The 27,457-nt window shown below is 40.1% G+C and overlaps 4 protein-coding genes across 6 annotated transcripts; 3 read left to right on the forward strand and 1 right to left on the reverse strand.

Annotated features, from left to right (window-relative positions):
* The first annotated feature begins 1,799 nt into the window (after window positions 1-1,799).
* LOC119911358 (regulator of G-protein signaling 20) lies at window positions 1,800-9,595 on the forward strand. Of its 3 annotated transcripts, none has more exons than XM_038730228.1 (6): window positions 1,800-1,895; window positions 2,335-2,516; window positions 2,772-3,097; window positions 6,494-6,577; window positions 6,677-6,911; window positions 8,676-9,595. In XM_038730228.1, exons 3-6 carry the CDS (start codon window positions 2,940-2,942, stop codon window positions 8,862-8,864), a joined length of 666 nt encoding a protein of 221 aa, XP_038586156.1. In that variant the 5' UTR covers window positions 1,800-1,895; window positions 2,335-2,516; window positions 2,772-2,939; the 3' UTR covers window positions 8,865-9,595. The 3 variants fall into 3 exon arrangements, with proteins under 3 accessions (XP_038586156.1, XP_038586165.1, XP_038586174.1); XM_038730237.1 differs by having other exon boundaries at window positions 2,937-3,097; XM_038730246.1 differs by lacking the exon at window positions 2,335-2,516 and having other exon boundaries at window positions 2,937-3,097.
* A 252-nt stretch (window positions 9,596-9,847) lies between these two features.
* On the reverse strand, window positions 9,848-14,624 carry lypla1 (lysophospholipase 1). The gene is made up of 9 exons (XM_038730217.1): window positions 14,263-14,624; window positions 14,086-14,117; window positions 13,921-13,986; window positions 13,630-13,677; window positions 13,474-13,544; window positions 13,284-13,357; window positions 11,910-12,011; window positions 11,492-11,668; window positions 9,848-10,614 (listed from the first exon to the last, which is right to left on the reverse strand). The coding sequence occupies exons 1-9, from the start codon at window positions 14,329-14,331 to the stop codon at window positions 10,555-10,557; spliced, it is 699 nt and encodes a 232-aa protein (XP_038586145.1). The 5' UTR covers window positions 14,332-14,624; the 3' UTR covers window positions 9,848-10,554.
* Window positions 14,625-15,074: 450 nt separating this feature from the next.
* Window positions 15,075-17,735, forward strand: mrpl15 (mitochondrial ribosomal protein L15). The gene is made up of 5 exons (XM_038730204.1): window positions 15,075-15,234; window positions 15,425-15,582; window positions 16,206-16,371; window positions 16,988-17,111; window positions 17,218-17,735. Exons 1-5 carry the CDS (start codon window positions 15,130-15,132, stop codon window positions 17,553-17,555), a joined length of 891 nt encoding a protein of 296 aa, XP_038586132.1. The 5' UTR covers window positions 15,075-15,129; the 3' UTR covers window positions 17,556-17,735.
* A 6,221-nt stretch (window positions 17,736-23,956) lies between these two features.
* Window positions 23,957-25,748, forward strand: sox32 (SRY-box transcription factor 32). Its single transcript, XM_038714582.1, has 2 exons — window positions 23,957-24,693; window positions 24,955-25,748. The coding sequence occupies exons 1-2, from the start codon at window positions 24,387-24,389 to the stop codon at window positions 25,632-25,634; spliced, it is 987 nt and encodes a 328-aa protein (XP_038570510.1). The 5' UTR covers window positions 23,957-24,386; the 3' UTR covers window positions 25,635-25,748.
* Window positions 25,749-27,457: the final 1,709 nt, after the last annotated feature.

The following is a 27,457-nucleotide window of genomic DNA, read 5'->3' on the forward strand; positions in this document are numbered from 1 at the left end:
TTCACCCCAAATCCAGCACCCTGTGACTGTACACCAAGTGTAGCGAGGGAGGCCGAGGGCTAGTGAGTGTCAACACCACTGTCCAGGATGAAATGACAAAGATCCAGGGGAACATCAGGAAGATGCTGCTGCACGGCATGTACCACAGACAAATAGAAGAATTGGCTGATATCAAGAAATCCTACCAGTGGCTGGAAAAGGCTGGACTGAAGGACAGCACAGAAGCACTAATCATGGCGGCACAAGAACAGGCACTCAGTACAAGATCAATAGAGGCTGGGGTCTACCACACCAGGCAGGACCTCAGGTGCAGACTGCGCAAGGATGCCCCCACAAGGGGTGAGAGGGGGATTTTACATATATATATATATATATATATCCCAAGTTCAATTTACTCCTCATGTAGAAGGGGTCTTAGTACAGAATTCTTTCTGGGAATATGGGTTTTTTTAATGATCTGAGAAGGAGTTTTTACATTGCATACAGAAACAGAAATTACACATGACAGGTTATTTAAGGCTGTTCCAGTAGTGGGAAAATGACCCTTTACTTGACAAGATTTTAATATAATCAATGGCAAAAAAAAGTGTCACCAAAACATATAAAATATGAAAATATTGCTTCTGCTGAAAAATGGCCCCTGTGACTGAGTATATTCTCATATTACAGTATACATTACATTAAGTTTTGGCATTTTACTGTTGTAGCTGGTCGAGGTGGAGCTAGTTTGAACCATTTCATATATACTTAGGGAATTGAGTCCAGTGGTGCCCAAAGAGGCCAAAAAGGTTGGAAATGAATCTGTAATATTTGGGCAAAATATAACTCTTGAAAGCAACTACTAATAGACCTACAGCTGGCGGATAGATGTAGGGGAGAAGAAGTAAAAAAAAAAACAGCATAAAATGGAAATACTCTGGTAAAGTATTATTATTTTCAGTATACTTGAGTATTATGAGTTAATTTCCAGCAGCATTTAGATGTTTGTGTGGGCAGATAAAATTGATAAGATATATAATAGAAAGGACTAAAAAAAAATTAAACATTCCACAACAGCAGTATGCTATTTCTAATGTCTCCAGCCCTGCACCTGTACACACCTGAAGGCAAAACAGAGTCCATACAGCGTTTGGGTTATAATTCAGGCTGAAGAATCTTTATTAGCACTTACTTGGTCAAGTTTGTAGCTCTCTTGACTTGCTCTGTACATGTTTTCTTCATCCTTTGCGGTCCCAGCAAGCACTACCGAGTTTAGTTGGAACACCACTGCCCTCTGTTGGACACCAGCGGCACTGGGATTCCTGGGCGCATCAGGAGAGGGGAAGCTGCAGATGCGGAACTGGGGTTTTCCAGATGTTTAGGTGAATTATTCAGAGCCTTGGCGTATGGAACTAAATTCCATCTACCCATTTAAGAGGAATGCATTTCCAAACTTGACAGTCAAGAAGCAAGAATTACCTCACAGTATTTATACATTAGCATATTTTCATGCAGTTTTATGAACGATCCTGTATGTGGTTTAAATGGAACGGCAAAAAAAAGAGGGGAAAAACATTTCTACATCATTTACGTCACTAGAAATGGTCCCAATATCATAAAGTTCACTGATAATACATCAGCCGCAGCTTATCTCCAAACTGTAATCAGTAACATGAAATCTAAATATTATTTGTGCATTTATGCAATGGTCTGGCAGAGTCAGTCTGTCCTGGAGAAGCCATTGCTGTAACAAACAGCGCACATTGTGTTCTGCCAGTTAGAAAAATCTTTTCACACTTGCAGGGAAACGCATGCGCGTAACCGAGTAGAGGAAACCAACTGGTTTGTGTCAGGTCGAGGCAGACGGATGTGATCGAGTCAAATATCACCTGTATTCTGGCACTCATGGTGACACAGTGAGTACACATTTATATTTGACTTGTGAACAGTGTGGGTAATAAAATCATTATAATCCCTCGTGTGTTTTTTTGGCGGATGAATTCCAGGATCCAGTGAGGCTGGAGCATCTTTATCTGGATACTCTGGCGAGCAGAAATAATAGTATTCATCCTCAATTCGTGTATATTGTCATCTGCATTAAAATGATAATATCGCTCAATATACAAATGTGAATATTAGCAGATGTGCGGCATTTTGCCTTGAAAGGAAAAAATAATAATCTAGACTGTAAATTATCAGCTTTTCTGATCAAGTACTAATTTCATTATGTTTCTATAAATGGCTGCACGCTGCTTGCTTCAGGGTGCTTGTCTTGAATCGACCATCGTGTGTGTGTGTGTGTGTGTGTGTGTGTGTGTGTGTGTGTGTGTGTGTGTGTGTGTGTGTCCTCCCGAGGATGCGACTGATGGATGCGATTGCTGCGGTCCCAGAGTAACGCCTTGTCGCTATCATTACTGCTCATCCCTCATAGACAGAGAGGAGAGGAGAGAAGGAGGAGGAGGAGGAGGAGGAGAAGGAGGGCGGTTGATGATCATCATAATTTGGTTTTGTCACATTCAGCATGATCCAACAAACCGGTAGGACATTTGCCATTGGCTTCTCGAGCTGTTTGCATTGCGATATCTGAACCTAAACGCCTTGTTTATGGATTCAAACATGTCGATTATTGAGGTTGCATCGCACAGAAGTTGACCCCACGCGTCCCGATGCTGCATTCCGCAAGACACGTTTCCCTCTACCTCAGATACTGTTGTTTATATTTGGCAATAACCGCTGTCATTTTACAGGATTCCAGGATATCACTGATCATGTTTGATTGCTTTATCGACCAGGGTCGAGGCATTCTCTCGTGATGAGGATGGAGGCCTTCTTGGATTCTACGCGCCTCCTGACAGATCTTTTAATGTCTTGTGATCCCTTGGATCTCGTGATGCTCAATGCGGTAATAACCATCCAGCCACGCTCTCACACGCGGTCTCCCCGTCTTCTCCTCGCAGTCCATGGGCTCAGAGCGGGTGGAGATGCGTAAGAGACAGATGCAGGTTCCTCAGGAAGCAGCTGCCAGTGTCCTCCAAGCGCACCACAGAATGGGAAACACCCCTACCAACGCCTCAAACGCCTGCTGCTTCTGCTGGTGCTGCTGCTGTAGCTGCTCCTGGTAATGACACCACACTGCCGCTCACACAGCAGGGCTGGGGGTGGTGGAGACGTGGTCCAAGTCCCATATACTGCGTTGTGTGTAGCCTTCTAAATGTAATGATTTACTGACATAACTGGACACATTCTGGGTTGAAATTATAGTTTTGGCTGCTAATTTGCTGTCATCCATCCATTAGCTATAACACATACTGGCTTATTCTTCATTTTCATCACTAAACTTAATCATTCTCTTTAGACACACAAATGGAAATACCTCTTCTTCTTCATGAAGTCAGATTATGCAGTTGCTGAACCATATGTCAGAGAAAGAAAGGGTAAGCATTTTTTCATGGAGTAAAATAAAACACAGAGGCATTCAAGTCCAAACAAGAGTGGAAGGAATTAGTCGGGTTAATTGATTAGTACGTATACAGCAAAAAATGTAATGTGAATATTTTCTGCTTTTTTTTTGTTTTAAATCAGTGTAAATTAGCCTAAATATCTTTGGGTTTTGGACTAATGGTTGAACAAACCAAGATATTTGAAGGTGTCACCTTAGACTGTGGGACTGATGGGCCTTTTTCTTTACAATCTTTTAGAAAAAATAATAAATCAATGAAATGAGAAAATAGTCTGTAGATTAATTGATGGTTAAAGTAATCAATATTGCAGGTGTAGGCAACATGCTTTACTCTGTTTTAGGCAGTCAGTACCCCTAAGTGACAGTGAAGTCAGTGTTACAGTACAAACTTTTCTATTGTAGCATAGATTATTAAATGCAATAGCCTGTATGATACACCATTCTGACTACCTAGTATATGACTGGATTGAAAATGTAACCATAATTATGCAGGTTTGATTTCTTAATCATAAAAGATATAATTTTTCATCATACACTTAACAATTCATATCTCTGCCTGTCCTTGATGGCTGATGGGAGTTTATATAACACATTATGCATAATAATGTCAGTTGTGCTGTCTATTTCTACCTGTATTAATCCAATACCTTTGCAATATACTATTTATTTTGCAATAGACTATTCTCCCTTTAGATTTCTAAGTGCATGTTTCAGGCCTTTACTGTAATTTTGCCACACAATATATGCTTAGGCTGTGTTTTCATGCAGTCCAAAGGGCAAGTTGTAGAATTATGTGGTGCATTAATATAATCTTAATTTCCAACATCTGAGAGTTGATATTAATATATATTAATGCGAGAAAACTTTCAAAAAAGCTGGTAGATGGAATATTTTTATCATGTGCGAGTTAAAGGTGCAGAACAACACGCCGTGTTTCTTGGCAGCTATTCGTTTATCTGGTACACAAATTCGTAACCAGTCTGTAGAGGATTTTTTGAAAAGCCAGTGGAAAATAACACATTATGCATTTGTGATGCACTAAATGAAGATGGAAGATGTCCCTCATTTGGTAGTGGCAGCTCAATAGTGAATACCACTTCCTTTTGGCCTCCATCTTCCCACTCATTCAACACTATCACCACAGCCCACGCCATCATCCCAGAAAAACAGAAACACGGTGGTCCTGTAACCCACACTGGATCTCATTGGATGGAAGCCTCTGGGTTTTAATCTGCTTTGGAATCATGAACGTTTTACTTGCGCTTCCTCTGAGAACAGCCAACCTGCTGTGTGCAGAACACGGCCATGTTAATTCACTCCACTGGGAATGAGTGATACGTTTTTGTCTCTACATCTGTATCAATTCCGTCTAATTGTTGCACAGCTACAACAGCCACATTCCCAGATGGGTTGGCTCGCAATGGACTCTTACCTGAGCCAATTAATCTGCAGCCAGCTGCTACATGAGGTGTTAGGGCCATTTTAATTACGCACAGGGGATTCCCTCAGGATGGTGTGTACAGTTGACACACTTTACTATTTACACCACCGTTCCCAGTAGATCATCCTGAATCTACTGTAGTTGTTATTTCAAATGACATGAAACAACATGTGGTACAACAGGCCAATAGAAACTAAGTGCATGATTGGGTGTTAGACTGTTTTTCATCGTTTGGGCTACACTATTTACTTCTATTTAAAGGGATAGTTTTAGACAATTTGGGAAACACACTTTTGTTTTCTTGCCGGGCAGCACGGTGGACCAATGGATAGCACTATGGCCTAACAGCAAGGTCCCGGGTTCAAACCCCGGTTGTCCCGGCCTTTCTATCTGTAAAAAACATGAAGTGTAAATTTTAATCTTTTGGTTTTTGTATTGATTAAACAAAATATATATGGCATGTTAATTACTGAGCTGTAGAGGTGCTGGTAGGCATCTTTTGTTACCTACAAAGACAGGCTGTTTCCTCGTTTGTGCTAAGCTAAGCTATCTGTTGGCTCTAGCTCCATACAGACATAAGCTGTTTCTCAATACTGAGTTCCCCAAGTTCGGACTTCTGTACTTGGAAGCTCGGACTTTGCAAGCTTGGCTCAGGAGTACAAACTTCCAGGGACCAGAGCATCATTCTGCATCTGCATTCTGCATATCTTCAGAAATCGACCACAAATTTGGAGTTTAAACAACTATATTCCCACATGAAAACCTCTTAAAACGGTATTACATGACACAATAACAGCAGTATATATATATATATATATATAACTTACAGTTATGGGTTTTCTCTGCTATTTCCGCTTGTTGCTGCGCAATGCATTCTGGGATACTTGGCTATCGAAAGTCCACACAAGTCACCATCAATGCATAATCGGTAAAACGGGTGGAGCAAGAACATACTGGGTATTTGACTGTAGTTGGCTAGATGCAGACTTTTGAATTGGAACAGTGCTTGAGCTGCGACTGATGACGTTCGCAAGTCCACAAGAACACAGTTACAGACAAGAACGCAGATTGAGAAACAGATATAGAATGGCATCTAACTTCTCATCCCACTTTCAAGGAAGCTAATTGCACTTACCAAAATGTCAAACTATTCCTTAAAGGAAATCTTATATTTTTTATACAATCTGACTGACCCCATGTGCAAAGTGAGATCCATAGAAATTATCTTTGGAGTTTGGTGCTTAAGAACTTAAATTCCCCTGTCCCAAATGCCATCCCACATCTTTCGGATGAACTGGAAGCAGAAATCCCAAAATGTTGTGGAAAGCCTCCAGAGAAGAGTGGAGGCTGTTACAGAAGGAATGAGATGCTCATCACTCACACAGGGGATTTAATGTTCGGGTGTCCACATACTTTTGGCCAATTTAGTGCGAGGTGTGATTTTAGATTCTTACCAACTACATTATTTTTAGTAAGGAAGACTGACAATAAAAGGACTCTGGAGTTATTTTAAATGCTCGGCTACGATATCCTGGTGGCAAATCAAAACAGTTTGACAAGCTATTTATGGCCTGTTGATCAATGAAAGTCTGTTTGTTTGTTTTTTCTTCCAGTTTGACTGTTAGGAGTGAAGATGAGACAATCCAAAGGTCCACTTTTGAGCGCACAACAGAGGAAACCACTAACTGTGAAGAAAGGTAGCACTGTGACCCTTTCTACGAAACATTTCAACGGTGTGCCATTACTGTGAGAATTAAATAACGATGAACCAATACATCCTCTGTTTTATCTTTAAGCCTGAAGCCTACTCTGGAAGATGCTCGCTCCTGGACGACGTCATTTGAAAGGGTGATGAAGAGTGCAGCGGGTCGTAGCTGCTTCAGGCAGTTCCTGAGGACAGAGTTCAGCGAGGAGAACATGATGTTCTGGCTTGCCTGCGAGGAGCTCAAAAAGGAGACCAACAAGACTGTGGTGGAGGAGAAAGTCCGTCAAATATACGAGGACTTCATCTCAATCCTTTCCCCTAAAGAGGTGACTATTTGCTTAAGATATAATATTAACATATAATTGATTATTTATCAAGGGCAAATGACTTGCTGCGTTTCTCTGCTTTATATCATTTACACTGAATATTTGGGTTTTTGACTGTTGGTTGGACAAAATAGTTTAATTTAAAGGCAAGTGATAATGAAAATAATCATTTAGGTCTGCAACTGATTATTATTTTCTTGATTAATCACTTCATATCGTTTTGTCCTGTCAGAAAAAGTTCCCTTTATAATAGAAAACAAGAAGACATCTTCAAATTGCTCGTTAATTGTCCGAATACATTTTTTTCTTTAATTGTATATTGTACAAACAAGTTAAAGTGTGTTACTTCGTGAGCTTTAGAGTATTTCTGAACTTTGGAAAGAGGTTTGACCCTGTTTCCAGTCTTTATGTTAAGCTAACAGTATGCTACTGGCTCTAGCTTCTCATCTAAGAAGAGTTACCAATTAAAGAAGAACTACACTTTAAGCTGAGTTTACAACATTTTTGTTGGCATATATTTTATTCCCCCAACAATACACATATTTTGTTCAAAAACTGCTTTTGCTGCTCAAAACCAGCTTGTACAGGGTGCGTCTCCGTATAGTTAAAGTAAGGTGACCAGATTTCTGAAATGAAAACCGGGGACATTTTTGGTTTGGTGGTCAGTATGTCATGTTATTAAACATGACATAAAAAAGGAGGACAATTGCGGTTTTATAATCTGTCAAATATAACCATCATGAATATATTTCAAGTCATTTCAGGGCAGAAACAACCTTTCAGTCAATAAGTAGAGGCTGCAATCACTTTCTGGTAAGCAGACTACTGCATTTTATGTGTTGTTTTGGCCATATAAAGGTATTTCAACAGGTAACAAGGACTGGATTGGTCGGTACACCGCAAGTTAAATAATGTAGAGTCACAAGGATAATTGCAAAAGAGATCATGGTTTTATGTATGTATAACTTAGCAGTAAGTCATATGATTATAGGCTACAGTCTGATTTCCATATTTGAACAAGGATATTAGACATACGCCTACCAAACACATAATCCATCAGCAACAACAGCCTTTTATTATTGCCTGTAATCATGTGAATGTCGTGCCTGGTTACGTTATGAACTGCAAACACTTATTTGGACACAATTGTGATTATTCCGTAAATAGAAATGTTACGGTTTCACAAAAACATACCTTTGCTATTACCACGGACATAAATGTTTATTTGCACATTATGTCTGTTTGACCCTGATGCAGCTTTCAGTCTTTCTGGCCACGTAAATCTGATTTCAGGTCTGTGAACACCTTATACAGTCTATGATTAACACATAATTAAAAACGGGGACATTTCTGGGGACAGCTCCAGACGGGGACAGGCCATCACATCCAGGTACTGTCCCCAGAAAACGGGGACGTCTGGTCACCCTAAGTTAAAGGGCCAGTTAAGCCAAATTCGGTGTCCCCTCCTCACCTTGACAAAATAGCAAAGACTCATTAGGGTCTATTTAATTTGGGGCTCTGGAGGGAGTATGCCCCTGCCTCGTATGACTCTTCAGCGGCAAAAGAGCGCTGAGAGTTATTGCTATCCATGCTAGCTAAAAGAGCTGATGAAATAGAGAGGAGTGCAAAAGTCGGACATGTAGCTACACACCCTTCAATTATCTATCCCTCCACTAACCAATTAATTCACCACTCGTTTTGTCTCTATGTGATGTGTTTCCATTTAATAGAGCTTCAGTCTTCTTATCCGCTCACCTTCTACAGGTCAGTTTGGATTCACGTGTTCGAGAGGTGATAAACCGCAACATGCAGGAGCCGACCTCACAGACGTTCGAGGACGCTCAGCAGCAGATCTACACGCTGATGCAGAGAGACTCGTACCCCCGCTACATAAACTCAACTGCATACACAGATCTGCTGAAGAGCCTGGAGGAGCCTCCCCCGGAGCCATAGAGATCTCCACTGCCACACACTTAGCTTTTCAAAATGGCGCATGCGTCCCACCCGAAGGAGTTTTGTGTTCCTGTTGGAGTCCTGCTATTTAGAGAAAGGCAGACAAGAAAATGAACACCACTTAAAACCGGTCTTTATCCAGCTGTAACTGCTGTTTATTTTCCCAAGATTAGCTTACCAAAATACTTGGGAGCAAACCAGAACAAATGCTAGATCCAGCATCAGTAGAACACATCTATATTTTTATATATTCCCTAGCGCTTGACATTGCACTTTTCTACCTTGTTTAATGAGGGAACGCATGTATCTGTGAGCACTGCATTTGTATTTAGGTATATTGTGGGCCTTAATGCATAATCCAGTTCTTGTAGAAACTAGTAGGTTTTATTTAACAGTAACTGGACAAAGAGGAAGGAAAGTGCCTTGGAATAAGATCTTCTACACTAGCACCTTGGCTCTAACGTGAGTGGTGCGACTTCACATGTTGGTGCTTTCAGCTCTTCTCAAAGATAAAAGTTTTTACAACTCAGTGAGCTGATACCCAGAAATAGATCTTGTCTGTGTGTTTCAATACTGTGATATTAGTCCTATTTATATTTAATTTAAACAAAACAGGGAAACAAACTGAATACATGACCACGACCACTGATATATTTGTGTATTTAAAAAGAAATTTGTGTGAAATAGCCATTTGAATTCTCACAAATTAAATAAAGCACAATCGTATGTTGTTTTTGCTGTGTTGTCAACATTCACAGAATATTCTTTCATATGGTATTATACATTATTGGAAATGCTTCAAATGTGGATTTCATAGATGCTGTAATACTGTATTTTAAAAAATTTATTTGGGTGATTTTTGCCTTAATTGTGGATAGGACAGCCGAAGAGAGACAGGAAACGTGGGCGAGAGAGAGGATGACATGCAGCAGTAGGTCAGATTCAAACCTGTTCCACTGTGGCAAGGACTTTTGCATACATGCTTTGTTTGAAAATGCTTTATTTTTAGATTTGTGTAGCTAATGAAATATTTCACGTTAGGGCTGCAAAAAAGTTATTCTTTCCATTAGAATTAACTTTTGATACAAGATGTCAAAAACACAGAAAAACAACCGTCACGCGTTACAAAAAGCCCAGGATGATGTCTTTTAATTGGTTTGTCCGGAACAAACCCTATATATTAGATTTACAATCAGCAAAGACTCAGATGTGAGACGCTGGAAACAACACTTTTTTGCTTCATAAAATGCCTAAATTAAGTTAATTTATCGAATAATAAACTTGTTTCAGCACTACAGCACATAGGCTACATTGATAAAAAAGAACATTTAACAACAGGCCATTTATTGTGAGATAGTAGGTATTAAACCATAAAGTATAGCCCTAGTTATTCCAATACATACGTCTCCTACAGGAAATGGCTTGTGTCAGTGGCAAATAGCTTTAAAATCAAGCAACTACTGTTACTCTACTGTTAAGGACTGTGTGTGGCTCCAGGTCAGGATGCAGCATTGTTTCAGTCATGCCTCTCCCAGGCTAACGTGTAGCCCCAGTTAAAGTCTGGCTCTATGAGTAGCAGCGTGGTTTTATTGTCAAGTAAGTCTGTGGTTCCTCGAGTCCACGGGGTCCCACTGGCGTCAAGCCCAAAGGACTCAGACGGTGCTGTACGGTTGTGCGGCTACTCCAGAGTTCATTCAGCACTGATGGGAGGAAGCTGCTTCTCTATGAATCGTTTGATGTCCACCATTTCCTGCACACACAAAATAAAACTAAGTATGTAATACAGAACGCAACAAGAACTCCAGAGTCAAATGTAACTCAGTGTTTCCCACAGGATTTTAAGAGACTATGGCGGGTGGGCCATCGGACCTTCTTGGGGGATCCGGGGGCAAACCTCCATGTAAGAAAAGTTTGTACATTTTAAAGTTAAAAGCATTAATTTGGTGCAAAATTATGAGGCTATGAAGTAATTTCCCTAACATTTTTTTTTTTCTTTTAATGGACACATGTAATATGTTTTATACTTTCTGTGAATATAATCCAATTAATCTTATTTCCATCCTGTACCTTATTTTCAAAACCGGGCCATGTCACATGTGTATCCTCATGCTAAATTCATCAAGTCCGACCCAATTTGATAAATAATGTTGTATGTGGTTCTCGTATCGCGTAACATGAAGACTTCACAGCCTCTCTTCAGGTAGGACTCTCATACAGCAACACTTGTCTTTGTAAAGAGAGAAACTGACAGGATAAAGTCGCTAACCTCCCTGTCAGCTCGCTCTGGTCCGTTTCAGTTACCATAAAGACTTGAATACGTGTGCACTCCAAATTTAGGTGCAGCTATCTTAATCGCCTTCTCACGAACGAGTGACAGAAACAGAAAGTTAACGTTACTGTAGTTATCTCAAAAGAAATGTGGTTGTTTCAAGTCGGTTGCCAAATTGTGTGAGCATGATCTTACAGCAGTGCGGAGCAGTGCCCACAAAATATAACGTTAAGACATCTGAAATGTTATGAGATGTGTAAAAATATATATAACTATGTCGGAACAAATTTAGACTGTGGAGGGCCGCCATGGTCTCGTTAATTAACGGGAAGCACTGGTAACTTTTGCCCACACTGACCTCTGGACAAGCGCTGTGAGGTAGACCCCGATACGACTTGAAGGTGACGTTGGCTGGATTGATGAGGCTTTTCATCTTCTCTGCTGTCTGGCTGCCAAATAAAAACGGGACCAGGGGGTCAGCATCTCCATGGCATTGAAGGACATGCATGTCCTTGTTTGCACTGCTGGCAGAAGCCTGAGAATAGAAGAGATTAGGATTATTCTTACTACTGGATTATGACAGATTATGACTTGGCTATGGGATATCCCTAAACCGTAAATTCAATTAAAGGAATAGTTCACAATAAAATGAACATTGGGGACATTTATGTATATTTGAGCAATTAAAATGTGTCAAATTTCAACTAACAAACAGGAGGACGAACAATTCCAGAAAAGCACAAGTGCAAACTGGTGTGCGTCATGTTTTTTTCTACCTGAGGGAAGGACTTGCGTAGAGGGAGCCAGCAGCTCAGAGCGACCACACCAGCTAGCTTCTGCTGAGTTGTCAAAGCCGTGTACAGAGACAATGCTCCGCCCTGGATAGAACAAACCCAAAGCTTTTGAAAATTGTTTGCGGCTATTATCAACAGAGACAAAAATCCTAAAAGTATCGGCATCAAAGCAGCAAAGACTGGAGTTAATTTCAGGTTTCTATTGCATGAAAAAACTTACTGTTATGTTGTTATTCTCTGTGATTTAAAGATGTGTCCATTTGTAATTACATGCTCACATACAGATTACTTCTAGTCCAGTGCTGTCGAACAGTGTGTGTCGCTGCAGAGCTTGACATGCACAAAGCAACACTGACAGCTGATTTGTTGAATCACTAATCTCTCAAGTTCTCATCTTGGTACTGACCTTGTGATCTATTCTGAAAGTTCAGGGGGTGAAGTGCCGGACTATTTCTTGGCCCGAGCACAGTAACCTCCTGAAGCTCAGAGCCAAGAAATAATCCTGCACATTTCCCACCGTAAAACTGCATAGTGTTTTTGTACAGATTTAACAAACTGGAGATCAAATGTTAATGAGCTTTGGACATGCAGGTGGTTGGATGCTGTTACCTTAGTACAGAGCCAGGCTAGCTATTTTCCCGTTTCCAAGCTAAGCTAACCAGCTGCTGGCATTCGCTTCACATACAGTTTAAAAGCAAGATATGACAGTGGTGTCGATCTTCTCATCCATCTCTCCACCAGAAAACGAATAATAAATGTACTTCCCAAAATGTTGACCTTTTGATTGAAGTTTACACACCATTTCCACTCATTAAATTGTGTTTGATTTATGTGCTTTACTTTAAATAACTAAAGAGAGTTGTGGATTTAGATGGAGACTGAACTAACTGTACTGTACACTAAGTGAGTGGTGAGGCGTCCCCCTAACTACAACACAACACAACTTTGTGTGGTTACAATTAACTGAAGACTAAACTGTGTACAAGTTACTATAATAGTTTTCTGAATGGTAACACTCCTAATACTTATCAGTATTAAACACTGTAATTCCTTCAAATTTTGAGTTTCTTCACTCATAAGGCATAAACTGCCTACCATGTTCTTGACATCCTCTAAGCATGGTATGGTAAATCTGTGTTTTGGAGTATTTTATTAAGTGTTCAAGTCTTGTTTTTCAAATGTATTTAACTGTGCATTTATACTTTTAGACTGCACTTATGTGTGTGTGTGTGTGTGTGTGTGTGTGTGTGTCTTTTCTTTTCAAATACAATGTGGTGTATAATTGCATAAGCTGTAAATCATCACCGGTAAAAACAGTGTAATGTAACGCATCATCTGCAGACATGCCACACTTACCTGTGAAAATCCACCCAGGATAATTCTGTGTGAAGGAATACCATTCCTCACTTCTTGATCTATCAGGGCTTTAACTGTAGAGAAGGTAAAGAAAACACTTGCAATCAAATCTGACTCGCACGTAAACAGCCTATCAGTGTAACTCAGCACATTCCTAACATAAAAGTTATAATAAAATGTATGGACGTACTGCTCTCTGACGCTCTTTTAATACCACTCTCATCTTCATCTGCATCTGGGCTCAAACCATAGATATCAAACCTACAGGAGAGAAGAAACATGTGAGGCCAAATGTGAATGTGACAAACATACACATTCAAATATGCACAAATACTGTGACACTTACCAAGAAGGCATGGACATTCTCATGTTCAAAGAAACAGGCATGGTGGGACTGTAATTATTGCACAAAAGTAACATCACAATTTGGTTTAACTGCACAAAACATATGAATGTTGCTGTGACTGTAAACAGAGTGTCAACAAGATTATTTACGCCCTTTTATGAGAATTATAGGGGAAGACAAGACATTCAAGACTATATAAGGCCTTTAAATCAGGTGCTTTCAGACTTTTTAAGAGTTTCCCAGCGCTTGCAGACACTCTGTTGTAATGTTATAGCTGCTGTGAATAGTTACGCGTGTGGACAGATGTATTTCACATGTGGTATCCTGATGCCTGCGAAAGCTTCTGCCCAGCCATGCCTGTCATGTCGGAACAAAATGAAACCAGTTTGAATACAAGTCTATTTGTATCTATTAAAGACATACAATAATAATCAAGGCAAGGCTGTCTCCACGTACCCCGTATCACCAAGGCCGTGCAGAAATATCACCTGTAAAGTTATAAACCAAACAAACACAGTTGCAGAGGAAGGGTCAGCCTATTGTGTGTCAGAATTTGGCAGCAGTTTTGTATTTAGTTATTTAGTTAGCTGGGTAGTTATTTATCCAGACTTTATTATTGCCTGGTTAACTCACCGCCGCAGTGGCTTTCCGGGCAGCAGGCACAATGGCAGGTAAAGGCGCTGACATGTTATTGCCGCACATACAGCGCTGAGGCAGCTGATATGTAGGGACAAGTTAGCTACTGTTGGCTAATAACGATGTCCCCAATCTGTGTCGAGCTTGGTCCGACTCTAGCTGTCAAATGCCAAACAGCTGAAGGACAAATCTCGACCGAATATGGAGGTCGACGCACCAGCCTCCTCGTATTACCACTGGCAGTCGCGAATTTCTTTTTGGAAGTTGAATTTTGTGGAAAATAATACGCCACCGGATCACACGAACCGACAGCAGTTACTTGCCAGCAGCAGCGCTGGCGGTGACATGCTGCAAGGTCCCGCCCACTCCACTTTGTGATTGGCTGTCAAGACAAGTCTTTACAAATGCAAAGCAGTGATTGGTTTGTTGAAAAGTCAACCAGCGCTTCTTTAATAACTGTTAAATCCTCAACAGTGAAAGCAAAGCACTGTGATATTTTCTTAACAATACAAGCATTCAGTTAAAAAATAGATATATACATTAAACATATAGCATCTTGTGTCGTGACTGTTAGCACAGTTTTAAGGCCCAAAATAGCTTTTTTTTTGCTCTGTTAACGAGTAAGCTTTACACAAGTTATTACATTGTTTATTAAACATTTATGATGCTAATAAGTTAACGACATTTACTAAAAATCCATGACATCCGAGCTAAAATACTTCATTGCTATGGATATTGTTTTTACATTTTGATTGCCGTGCTTTTATTTTGAAATGCATCTGAACTAACAAGACGTACTTCCGCTCACCTCGATCACGTGACCTGTGTGTCCTTGGTTATCTTTGACATGTGAGCAACCGAAACATGTCTTTCCCCAAAAAGCCCGGCGGTAAAGCTTCAGAAGTTTTGCAGAATCTGCCTCGGATAACTTTAGCAAACTTAAGGCCTGAACCCGGAGCCAGAAAATCGGTAAGTTTTAATTTTTCATCTTTATTTATCCCTATTTTTAGCAGCAGCACACTCTAGCGAACACCGCTAGTTAGCCTGTTATGTTAGCCTGTGGAGACAAATGCTAACCCTCTGTCAGTTGGGTTGATAAGATGATGCAATGGCGAGCTAGCAAAAAAAAAAAACCTTGCTGAAGTTCCTTTAATTGTAGGACAAACGGCGGGGCAGAGGACAGCATGGAGGCAACAGAAGCGGCCGAGGACATAAAGGAGAGCGGCAGAGAGGCACCCGGCCCAGGCTCGGATTTGAGGGGGGTCAGACTCCCTTTTACCTGGCCATACCAAAATATGGCTACAATGAAGGACACAGGTAAGAGAGCTAGTATCTCTGTCCTCCACCTGTGAAGTGTTAACTGTACCCTTTGTTGTTAAAAGTTACGTAAACAGATAGATCTTAAGATTAGTTGTCATTAAAATGCTTGGATTAAGTTATGCTTGTCACAAATAACTGGTGCATTCCTCTCACAAGCATTCACATTTTGATTAATTGTTCATTAATATGATGATTTAAAATTAAATACAAGTTTGTCACAATAGTTCATCCGGTGGTGAAGCTGAACCAGCAAATGTAGAAGAAACTCCCACAATTGTTCTCAAATTAAGCAAAACAGAAGAACTAAACACACATTTTTATACCAGGATGTTTTTTTGTTGTTGTTTTTTTGCAGCCGTTTGGCCAACATTTCAGTCAACCGCTCATAAATATACAAATGAACCAACCACATATCATAGCATCCAGTAGTAAATGTAGGATCGATGTTGGTGCCAGAGTTGCTATGTACTGCGTTTATGCTGCACAGATAACAGATTGTTTTTATATTATATGTTCATTTGTTTGTTTGTTTGTTTTTTTTTGCCATGCTAAGTGCGAGATTCTGATGATCACAAATGATTTTAACCGATTAACCACAATGTTTGCTTGCTCTTCCTCAGTCGCCGTCCTCAGTACCAGCCTCTGTCATTGAAACGACTGCAGTACCTGATTGATCTGGGACGAGTCGACCCCACCCAGCCCATAGACCTGACCCAGCTTGTCAACGGCAGGGGAGTGACAATCCAGCCACTGAAGAGAGACTATGGGGTCCAGCTCGTTGATGAGGTACATTGGTGATCATGGACATTTTCACACCTAGCTTGACTCGGTTAGTTAGAAAGTTTTTTTTCTTAGGTTAAAAAACACTCAACACTCCCTCTGGGGGGAAACAAATCCTCCACTTACAGTCCAACCTGAGAGGATGAAGAAGTTGAGCTGCCCCAAGTGCGTGTCAAGTTGAGGGCTGTGGAGATAGGTGTGACTATGCCAGACTAAGCTGAACGTTATTAATTAGGTTAAATAAGTACAAGGAAAAAACCTAATGCTGACAGCAAATTATGGATTTGGAGAGAGTAAGAACTTATTTTCAGTGTAGACGGGTTTTGTTTTAATACTGTTTAAAACAGCCTGTTGAGTCGCCTGATTATAATTTGGACACACAGCTGAGTGTGAAAGAGTGCTAAGTGTGTGTTTTTAATTGCTGAATAATGAAACCAGGTATTCAGGATTCAAGCAATGGGTCACTCTGTGATGCTCTTGGAGCATCGTACGGCAGTAGGTGGCGCCACATAACCATGTTCTCATTCTGGCACAGATCAAGATGTTGTTTTTGATCCCTGTGGGATTTTTTTTTACCCTGCTCTGCTACAAGTTCACCTTTTCTATGCTTTCTCTTTTCCAGGGTGCCGATATTTTTGCGGCAAAAATTAACATTGAGGTTCAGAGAGCTTCCGAAGGAGCTGTAGCTGCTATTGAGAGGAACGGAGGAGTCATCACTACCAGTTTCTATGATCCTATAAGTCTTGGTAACTGATAAAGGATCAGTCTTATGCACTCACCCACATTATAGCTTTCATCTTGTATATTTTAGATAATAAGCCTAAATAATATTCTGTCTTTTTTTTTTTGCAGGTATTCTCATTAAGCCCGTCCCGTTCTTTTTGCGTGGGCAGCCCATACCAAAACGAATGTTACCAGGGGAAGATATGGTCCCTTATTACACAAATGCTGAAAACCGGGGTTACTTGGCAGACCCAGAGAAGATCCGGCAGGCCCGGCTAGCCCTGGCACAGAAGTATGGATATATTTTGCCAGACATTTCAAAGGATGAACTGTATCACATGCTCTCCATGAGGAAGGATGCTCGACAGATCTTCTTTGGCCTTGCTCCAGGTTGGGTCGTTAACATGCCAGAGAAGAAAATCCTTAAACCCACTGATGAGAAACTTCTGAAATATTACAGTTCATAGGTGTAGAATATATACATGCTTATGTACAGTATCTTGTGGCTCTGAAACACTTTTTTTGGCTGTTGAAAACGTGTAAAAATGTCTTGGACATGTTTCCATTTTATATAAAAAATGTGGGAAAAACACCACTCTGTGTTTAAGTATGAAATACTGTCATTAAACTGTATGTTGAAAATTACATTTTCAAATATTGGTGTAGACATGCCATTATAATGAATTTCTTTCTGGTGTTAGAAGTTTTATAGAGTATATTTATGAGTTACACAACAATCATGAATATTTCTTTGCTTTTGAGTGGCTGACGTCTGACGGCCTCATGTGGAAGCACAACTGGCCCGTGTGGCATGATGGAAGGAACGTGAACTGTAACAGGTGAGGCGGAAATAAGGAAAATAAGATAACTCAAAGAATGAAAACAGGAAACAGATGCCTAGTGATGTGTGTTACTTGTGAAATGGGTTGCCTAGGCCTTAGAAGGGGAGTTTGAAATTAGTCATAGGCAGCTGTATCCTGGTGTGGACGTTCAAAAGACCCCCCCCCCCCCCTTGGAATACAATTACAGACAAACGCATACATACGACTTTGCCTGGTTATGCTTTAGAGATATGAAAATGGATGTCACCCACTTTCCCGAAGTTCTTACTTTAACATTTTTACATATAACTTACATATTTTGAGTCTTTTTTTAGTTCACAGTGCAGATATTTTAAAATGAAAGCCAGGTTGATAATGTAATGGAGAATCTTATTAAGATTTTGAGGTATTTATAATAGTAAATTTTGGCAATTTACCCTCTGCCTGTACCAGAATATACTCTGGTAGGTTTTGGCTGGGTAATGTCTCCCTTGTATTTGAACTCTTCATTACGCTCATGTTTATTTTTTGAAGTCAAAATGGCACACTCACTATAAATAACTTGGTATTTTACACAGATATTGTCTTAAGGGACGCTGCCATAGAATTTCTGCTGGTATAAAAACACTTTATCAAAGGAAGCATATGTTTGTGTGTGTGTGTGTGTAAGACTACGAGCATTGTGTTTCTATACAAAGTCCCTTCTGCCGTGTTAGTTATTGGTAGGCAGGTCTCAATTACGCAGGAATAAAAGTGACAAACAATTATTCACCGAATAATTGGGTTAAATATCATTGATTTTATTATCCGTTTTTGCATTTAATAAAAATACAATTTTAAGGGGACCTTCTTAAACTGTTTGTAAATTTCATAATTTGTTACCAAAAGAGACAAAGGTCACACTTTGATGACTTTGCTTGTGGTTCCCTGAGTGTTTTCCTGAATCTCAAGTATCCAATAAACTACACAAGTAGTGGATACGTACACAGCCGGCCCTGCCAGGAAAACCAGCCCAAATCCTTACAGCATAATACTTTAAATAAATCACGCCACAGGAAAGAAACAGCACAATCATTGTTTATGGCAGAACTACAGTGCTTATCTTCAAAGCAGCAGATCCTTTTGAATTCGTATCAGGTCTCAGACGAGCAAAAGAGAGAAAAAGAGTGAGCTAACAGTTTGTGGAAAGGCCCAAAAATCTACTCTGTGTACGTGTGGCTGCAGAAAACTGTGTGAAAGAATGAAGAAATCAAATCAAGTATTTTCTCCATCAATTACAATTAAGAAAACATTCATTCACTTTGTATAAGACGATTTGTTAGTCTGTTTTAGGAAAGCATTTTATCTCTGGTTTCTGCTCCAAATAATCTAATGTCTGAGTCTAAACAGTTCACACTATTTAATTAAACATCCAAGCATCGCTGCTGGAGCTGAGCAGGCCAGATTGTTTTGGTTGTCTGCTGCCTTGAATGAGCCATTTAAGACAGACACAGATATCATGGTGTCTCACAGGTTTCAGTCTAGTTCCAGTTAATAATTAGAGCTAATTACGGGTAAATGCAGCACTCCTTCTCCGCCTGTCTGCTGAGGAGAGACGTGTAGAGCTGGTGTTAGATCAAGGTCAGACTTACGCATCATGTTGTAGGGGAGTCTGAAGACAATTTGTGTCCAAAAACCATGGATGTAATAAATGGCCTGCTGTGGGAGTAAGCCACTGACACACAAGTCTCAGCTGTCTGGACAATAAAAGAGTTGGAAGATGTATTCAAGTCCTCAGATAAGAGTCTTATCAGTAATAGAATACAATTCCTAATTTACAAAGAATAGTGCTGTTTTTCAGCATGAGTGGAGCTTTGTCTCATTAGCCAGTCTCAGTCTCAGCAAGTCTGCATGATGCAATACAATTAGAAAACAGTGTGACTACAATTTAAGTGGGCGAAAAAGAGCAAAACTAAAGATTTGATGGATGTTTTCTTGAACTGATCAAGTCATTTGTCGACTAAATAATAAATCAAATTGGATTTTAACATGTCAGTTACTCGCTAGATTACTTTTAAGATTAGATTGTATATTTAAAAAAATGACAAAATAGTTTTTTGGAAGTTCAAAAAGCCATGAATTGCCCGTCTTTCTAAAAATCTATATGACATTTTAACAGTAATTAGGATATACTTGACAGCTCAGAAATGTATATTAAATAATCACCTTTCTCACACTTTATCTCATATTCTTATTTCTAACTTATTTTTTAATTGATTCAGTTTATTGTCGTATTATCTACTCACTTAGGTCTTAATTCATTTATTTGATGTTATTTTTTTCTCAGTTATGTCACCCCTGTTTGAGCTTTTCTGTTCAAAGTTCAAAGAGTGAAAGGTGATATTTTCAAATTGCTTTTTAGGTCTGTCCAACAGGCTAAAACACAAATACAAAGAATTTTTAATGATATTAAACACAGAGGAGCAGTAAATCCTCTCATTGTGAGACCCTGGATGTTTGGCATTTTTGCCTGATAAATAAGATAAATGACTAATCAATTGTCAAAACGGTTCAATCACTTCAGATGATGTGAGATGGATAAAACCAGTGCAAAAGTGCAGATCATCAGTTCTCCTTTGGCTTTGCACCCTGCACGTTGCACCACCTGGGATAAAAGTTCGAGCTGTGTTTGAAGTCGGGCTGGACCTGGCCTGTTATCTCTGCTCAGAGGTGGGGGCATCACTGTGTTCTGCTAATGAGGCTACATTAAGCCTGTCTACTCCAGGGGGCATGTAATCCTCTCAGCTGGCCTGACGTAGGCCCAGGCAGGGCGCTGTTTACACAGGGAGTGTGGAGGCTAGCACTCAGAACCTCGGCCTATACTGTTGAATCTGCTCAAATATGTGATTAAGAAGTAGAGGTGTGTGTTGGGGGGGTGGGCAGAGTCCACTGCATAGAATGGTGTCTGAGTCTTGACAGAGTATATCTTGATGCTGGCCTGCTGTGCCAATACAATACAACACAATGCTATACAGTCCCCTCGCTGCGAAGATCACGGTCTCCTGACACAAGAGTATTATATCCCCTTCACACCTACCAGCTATGCAACAATGCAGCTCTTTATGAATGAACCACTGTAAGGAAAGCCGGTGGGATGGCACTGAAGTGACATGAGGACAGGCTGGAATACAGTGCTTCATTATCAGAGGCCTCCTGCTTTACCCTCCTGTAGTTTGTCCCCTATTCCGTCTGTGGATGTGTCTCCAATCCGGCACCATATCCGTAATGAGAGAAAAGAAGAGCCTGGAGTCAAGTGGTCCTGCAGCTGCACTGACAAACGTCCACCCCATAGAAAAGGATCCATCCATCGTCAACCGCTTATCCTGCATACAGGGTCACGGGGCCTAGAAAAGGATATGTCCTCTAAATCCAGCCAATGTTCAACCCAAACATCATCCAGAGTTGCCAGAATCCAGCAGGGCCTTTAGGAAAATAAAGTTATCACCTTGCTCCTGTAGTGCACACAGCTCTACCTGTGCCAGCCTGGCCATCACTGATCCAAAGTGAAGAAGAAGAAGAAGAGGAGTGTCCCATATATGAGTTCTGTCCAATACAATGGCACATTGTGATCAGAAAGCCACAGAGAACAATCCCCATTCAGAAAGCACAGTGCCCACTCACAAGCATTCTGCTTGTTTGGCTATGAGACAATGCAATGATAACCTACTGTCACTTTATAGATTAGGATTCATTAAAAGGGCCTGAATAAAGGACAAATTACACGTTTTTCTTTCAAATAATACAACAAATGATGATGGGAAATGACTGCAGAACAAGGTTAATGGTATGGTTAAAACTACAATATATTTAAACGTTAAAGCTAGATATAAACCTTCCCCTTCACCCATAACATTGTCTAATATTTAGCCGACTCGATTCACAGATAAACCCAGCCGAAACTGACGTTATTGTATTCACGCTGCGTCGTTCAAGCTAATTGATTAAATCCATTAGTGCTTCGCAGCGCTGCATTGGAGCGTGCGTGCCGTTTGACACCGCGGATGTGGATTCAATCTCTAATTCTGACAAGATGTGAAAAAAGGCCCCACCCCACCCCCCTTTACCAAATAGCCTACTAACAAACTATAGACGGCCTGGGTTTATTTGGATGAATAATTATTTTTCAAATAAACCTTAAACATCTCAATTTCTCAGGCTTACATAGGCTACATTTCCTGAGACGTTGAACGTTATCTGCCCCCTGGAAGCCACACGCCACTTTATCAGTTTCGACCGATACAAGACGGTTTAAGTCTATTTGTCAAAGGGAGATGATGAACACAGTTTAAAGAACATTCTTTATCAATTCTGCTATTGAATTTCCCAATGGCACAGTATTGATCCGGCGTTTTGATTAAGATATCAAGCTCCATTAGGCCTGACGTATTTCTTTTAGCAGGGTTTAAAACAAAGTCCAAAATGCTCTTAACAAATGCTCCTATAGGCCTACTATTAAAGTGTGCATGAGTTTCTGCGCGTTTGTGGTGTTTATGTTGTTGTAAATTTGACTTTTGGATCACAGCAACAAAAAAGAAGGACCAAACTGTCCTTATTTCCCTTGTGTATTAACCCTCTCTGCTCCAAACCATAATACACAGAATTTACAATTTAAAGAGCCAGCATAAGTGACTCGACTGCCGGGACAAAGCAGTGCAGGTGCAGGTATTACCGTGGGCCAGTCAGTCCGTGTATTGCAGATGTAACGTTGCCGCTGTCAGCATAATGGCATCTATTGTCTGCGTAATGTTTGTTGCCAGATATTCATTGAAACCGCACAGAGGAAGCGAGCACCTGTAATGGCCTTCTATTATATTAAAGTGGGATCACACACATCAAGAGTTTCTGGAGAGATCAATAATGGTGAATACACAACATTTTAAATACTTTTCTTTTAAAGTTAGAGAATAACCAATATAATATTCTTATTGGCCTGTAGATATGTGATTTTCAGTCATACATAGTAGTCCCAGGGATTTATTCTCAATAGAGACTTTATAGCGTTACCTAACTTATATGTAGGCCTATATCTTGTGCTTTATGTCACCATAATAACCTCATTATTTAACGAGCGTTTCTAGTGCTCAGAAATGTGTTTATTCCGATATCTATGAAGTGAGACATAATATAAATATAAATAACTCCCCAACAAGTGTGTCTGTGTACTCAAGAGCAAGTAATGGCATAGGCTATATGTTACTTTTATTTCTCATCGTATTCATATGATAATTTAAATGTTTTATACCTTCAAAATATCATGTTAAGCGGTTTTATTTTAAATGAAACAACTTGAGGAGCTCTGACAAAAGAAATGCTGTAGATATCTAAACTACAGGCTGAAAGAGAAAACCTGCAGCCATTCTTCTATAGTTTCTGTGAGTCAATACACAATAGTTCAATACACTTTTGTCTTATTTAGCGCCATAGCTTGCTGTTTCCTTTTTGGGAAGTCTAAACGGGTAAATTTTTCCTCATCTTTGAACTCAAATGGATTAAAGTAAGAAAGATGCTATTCTAGTTTAGTATTTTTTTATTTTTTTTTTTTGATGTCATAAAGGAGGAGCGCATCAAGCTCCTTTGTACACACCTATCAGTTTGTGTGTCGGGCAAATATGTGTGCGTGGTAATCGTGTAATAAACACGCCTTGATCATGTTTGTTTCAGTCCTGTAAAATGCACTTTGATAAAGACGGTGGATGGCCGATAAGATCTGGGAGCCACAATGTAATTAGTAACCAGCCCTGCCTCCTGAATAAGTTGATGTTCTATCAATACCCTGCCTGCCTTTCAGGACCTATTGATTAGATTCCATTTCTCTCCAATAGGCAAAGCTGTAATTTGATTTTCCTAATATGGTTTTTAAGAGAATCAAGACTGAAACCACATTATCCTCCAATTAAAGAGCCATTCCCACGTGCCAGGTAGTGTCAATAAATAGGCCTATGCAAAAATATAGGAGCCATTAAAAAGGCCCAGCAGCACAAAACATTGTGAAAATCCAAACACATTTGTCTGAAACAATGAAAAGAGGGTAAATAAGAGCTAAACTCTCTTATATCTAAATAAAAATACAGCTTGACAGCAGGTTTTACTTTCATCATTTTTGCCTATACTTAATATGAAGTAGTCTTTATACTCTGTGTTTTAATTATGTCAGGCAAAAAAGTAAACACCGGGTGCACAATCTGGAGAGGAAATAATGCCTTTGATATTAGGCTATATGATAGCTTAACTGTAGATTATTACAGACTCATGAATCCCCATCTGAAGTTTCGTGAGGTCGTTGATTGGGGCGTCAAATGGGCCTATCACTGACCCGAGAAAACTCCAGGAATTCACACCTTAAATCCACTCCTCCCGGCCTCCTATTGGTGGAGCGCCTACATATACCAGGAGGATGACAGCAGCAGAGCCAAAATACCATCATCCCCACCTGTAGCCATGCGTTTCAGCCACGACCCCGCTGTTTTCCAGCTCTGCACAAACGGCGCCATGTTCGAAAGCGAAGACTCGGGCTGCGCAGAGGTGGAGCAGATGACCGAGGTGCGCTCCCCGAGCTCAGGGCCCCCCAGCCCGCTGTCCGTGAACTCGGACTACAGCTGCGCCAGCCCCGAGGCAAAGTCTGTCTCAGGGCAGCAGAGAGTCAGGAGGCCCCTGAACGCCTTCATCATCTGGACTAAAGAGGAGCGTAGGCGGCTGGCACATCTTAACCCAGACCTGGAGAACACAGATCTGAGCAAAATACTCGGTAAGAATTTGATTGACAGTCTGAAAATGGTATTTATGTGCACATTTTATGTCCTTTGGAGATCAAATATTGCCTCCTAAAATAAGCTTTTGGAAATGTTTAATGTTTGGCCTAGAAAATGGGGCACAGCACTAAATAAGAGCTCAATTTCAACCCAAAATAGCTGATTGAGATTCACATTTAAGTTTTTATCAGCTGTCATTGGTGAATTTTTTTAAAGTCATGAGTGTGCAGATCATTAACCCTACTGTGTTCTTGCAGGAAAAACCTGGAAGGCCATGTCTCTAGCTGAGAAGCGTCCATACATGCAGGAGGCTGAGCGTCTGAGGGTCCAGCACACCATTGACTATCCCAACTACAAGTACCGGCCCCGCAGGAGGAAGCAGCTGAAGAAGAGTTCCAAGCCTCAGGGTGCAGACGCCTCCTCTTCTCTCCCCTCACTCTGCAGCTCAGGCTTCACGGTGCCCTACAACCTCACCTATCTGCTCCAGAACCAGCAGCAATCCTACCCGAACGTGCCCGCTTTCCCAAACTCCCCAGCTAACTTCACCCCTCTGTGCGGCAGGTACCATAACACTCCAGTTTTTCCAAATGCAGGAGCAGCCGCCGCAGCAGCAGACCCGTTCCCAAATCTGTCTACATACCCTGCAGAGCCTAAGGTGTATTTTGGCAGTCAGCACGGGCAGATGCAGTGCAGTTTCTCAAACTCTGCAGGTCACTATGTGGATCAGGGGGAGTCCAGGGTTTACAAGGACCTACTGTGCCCTGCTGGGCCCTCCCTGGAGTTTTATCTGGAACAGGTTCAGCTGGACATGCTGTATGATCTGGACCGCAGCGAGTTCGAACAGTACCTGGGCCCGAACGTTCACAGGCCTGAGTCGGTGGATCCCAGCAGCTACCACCAGCAGAGCAGCCACAGAGATGGACGCTTACTGTCGTGAAACTACAAAAAATTGTGTATTTATTTAAATAACAGTGTGACATTTGATAATGACTGCTGAAAGTATATATTGTGGGGTTTTTTTGTGTGCATTTTGTGTTCTTAAATGACTGCTGTACTGTCTTCCGGTGTAATTATAATGTATCAATAAATAATGAATTCAACTTACATGGTTCATGCCTTTATTAATATCTTAAAAATAAGACCAACAGCAAGATTAAACAATTAAAAAAAAAAATTATTTCAGGTGTTAAAAGGTCAATCCAGTGACTAGAATCACACTTTCATAACGTTGAGACAGATTTTATAAAGAACGGTCAGAAATGATGCAGCAGAGGGCAAGACTAGACCCTCACATGCGTGTGTCTTTCAAAAAACCCAACACCTTTCTGGTATAAATTCCTAATCTGACAGCCCAGCCCGAAATGAACCCTAATGACATCATCAGGGGTTATCTCAGGTTGAGACCGTTCATTTATTTTGGTAAACATCCTGTTTCTGACATTTTATATTATGATGTAAACATGTACTATTTGGCATCTATAAGCCTAAATTACATATTTATATATGGACATTTACAGGTAAACGGGGTCAAACAGTACATTGATTCATTTTCAATTAATCCTAAAATGACCAATAAATGTTTTTGTTTTAAAAGTTTGGCAACACTTTATTTTAAGTCTTCCAATTTAGCACTTATAAGCAGTATATGAAGTGTTTATTATTGTATTTGTCAACAACAATAACACCTCTCGCTGTATAAACATATGGGAGTCTGCTGTATATTAATGAACACTTAAAGAATTTCCTTATACACACAATTACATTATTACAGTGGGTTTTTGAGGGATTTAATGTTTATAGACTGATCATAAATGCTAAAAACAGGGAAGTTAAAGTAAGGTGTTATCAAAATCTTTATATAAATTGTGATCCATGTTTACTATATGATATGTACTTTATAGTTATTGCATGGTACATGGACTTAGTACTAGTTTATCTCAGTAAAGAATAAAAAAAAGCTCCAGATACACAGAAAACATCTGTTTTCACAGTGTGACTCCTCATGACACAGGACTGCAAATGATTTTAAATATCTGTTACATTAAACAATGTTAGAGCTATACTAACCTCCCTTTGGCAGAAGCCAAACTGTTGACACACTGTTTTATCTCCATCCATGTCTTTCTTGGCTCAGAGAGGGAAGTAGGGTGGGCGCCAGGGGCATAAACTTCCCAACTTCCTGTTTCATTTTAAAACATTTCACAAAGGCTCTAAAAATATGCCTGAAAATCGACATATCTCCAAACTCATTCGACTTGGCTGCCAAATGTTTACCCATTTACGAAAATGTTTACTTCCCTGCCGTATATTTTCTGTGTCAGAGCCTCAGAGTTGAACTCTGTCCTGGACTGATTTAACATGTCAGGTGCTGCGAAGGTGAACATTTTTAATGCTCCCACACAGAAATAAACACTGAAAAATTATTATTTGGCATTTTTGACATCCTTTGGACAGAACTTTATATTTTCTGACCACACATTTTTAATTATTGATTGATCTATTGATTCAGAAATCCATTTAAAGCAAATTACACATTTGAAAAAAACAAAGAATGTTAAAAGGGTAAATAAATGTGAATTAAAAAGGTAAAGGTAAATAAATGTGTATTAAACAAAAAAATCCCACACACTGTCAATATCAATGAGTTTATTATCCAGCAGTTAAGTTTGTAAAATAAGATCAAACCAGCTCAGCAATTTTTTGGGTGATGGAACTCCTTTCTGTAAACATTTGATGACGCACTCTCTGTGCAGAGCACCA

This window comes from Micropterus salmoides, unplaced genomic scaffold (genome assembly GCF_014851395.1).
Source record: "Micropterus salmoides isolate LMB-PRFRI ecotype aquatic unplaced genomic scaffold, ASM1485139v1 Ms_hic_scaffold_1, whole genome shotgun sequence".
NCBI lineage: Eukaryota > Metazoa > Chordata > Actinopteri > Centrarchiformes > Centrarchidae > Micropterus > Micropterus salmoides.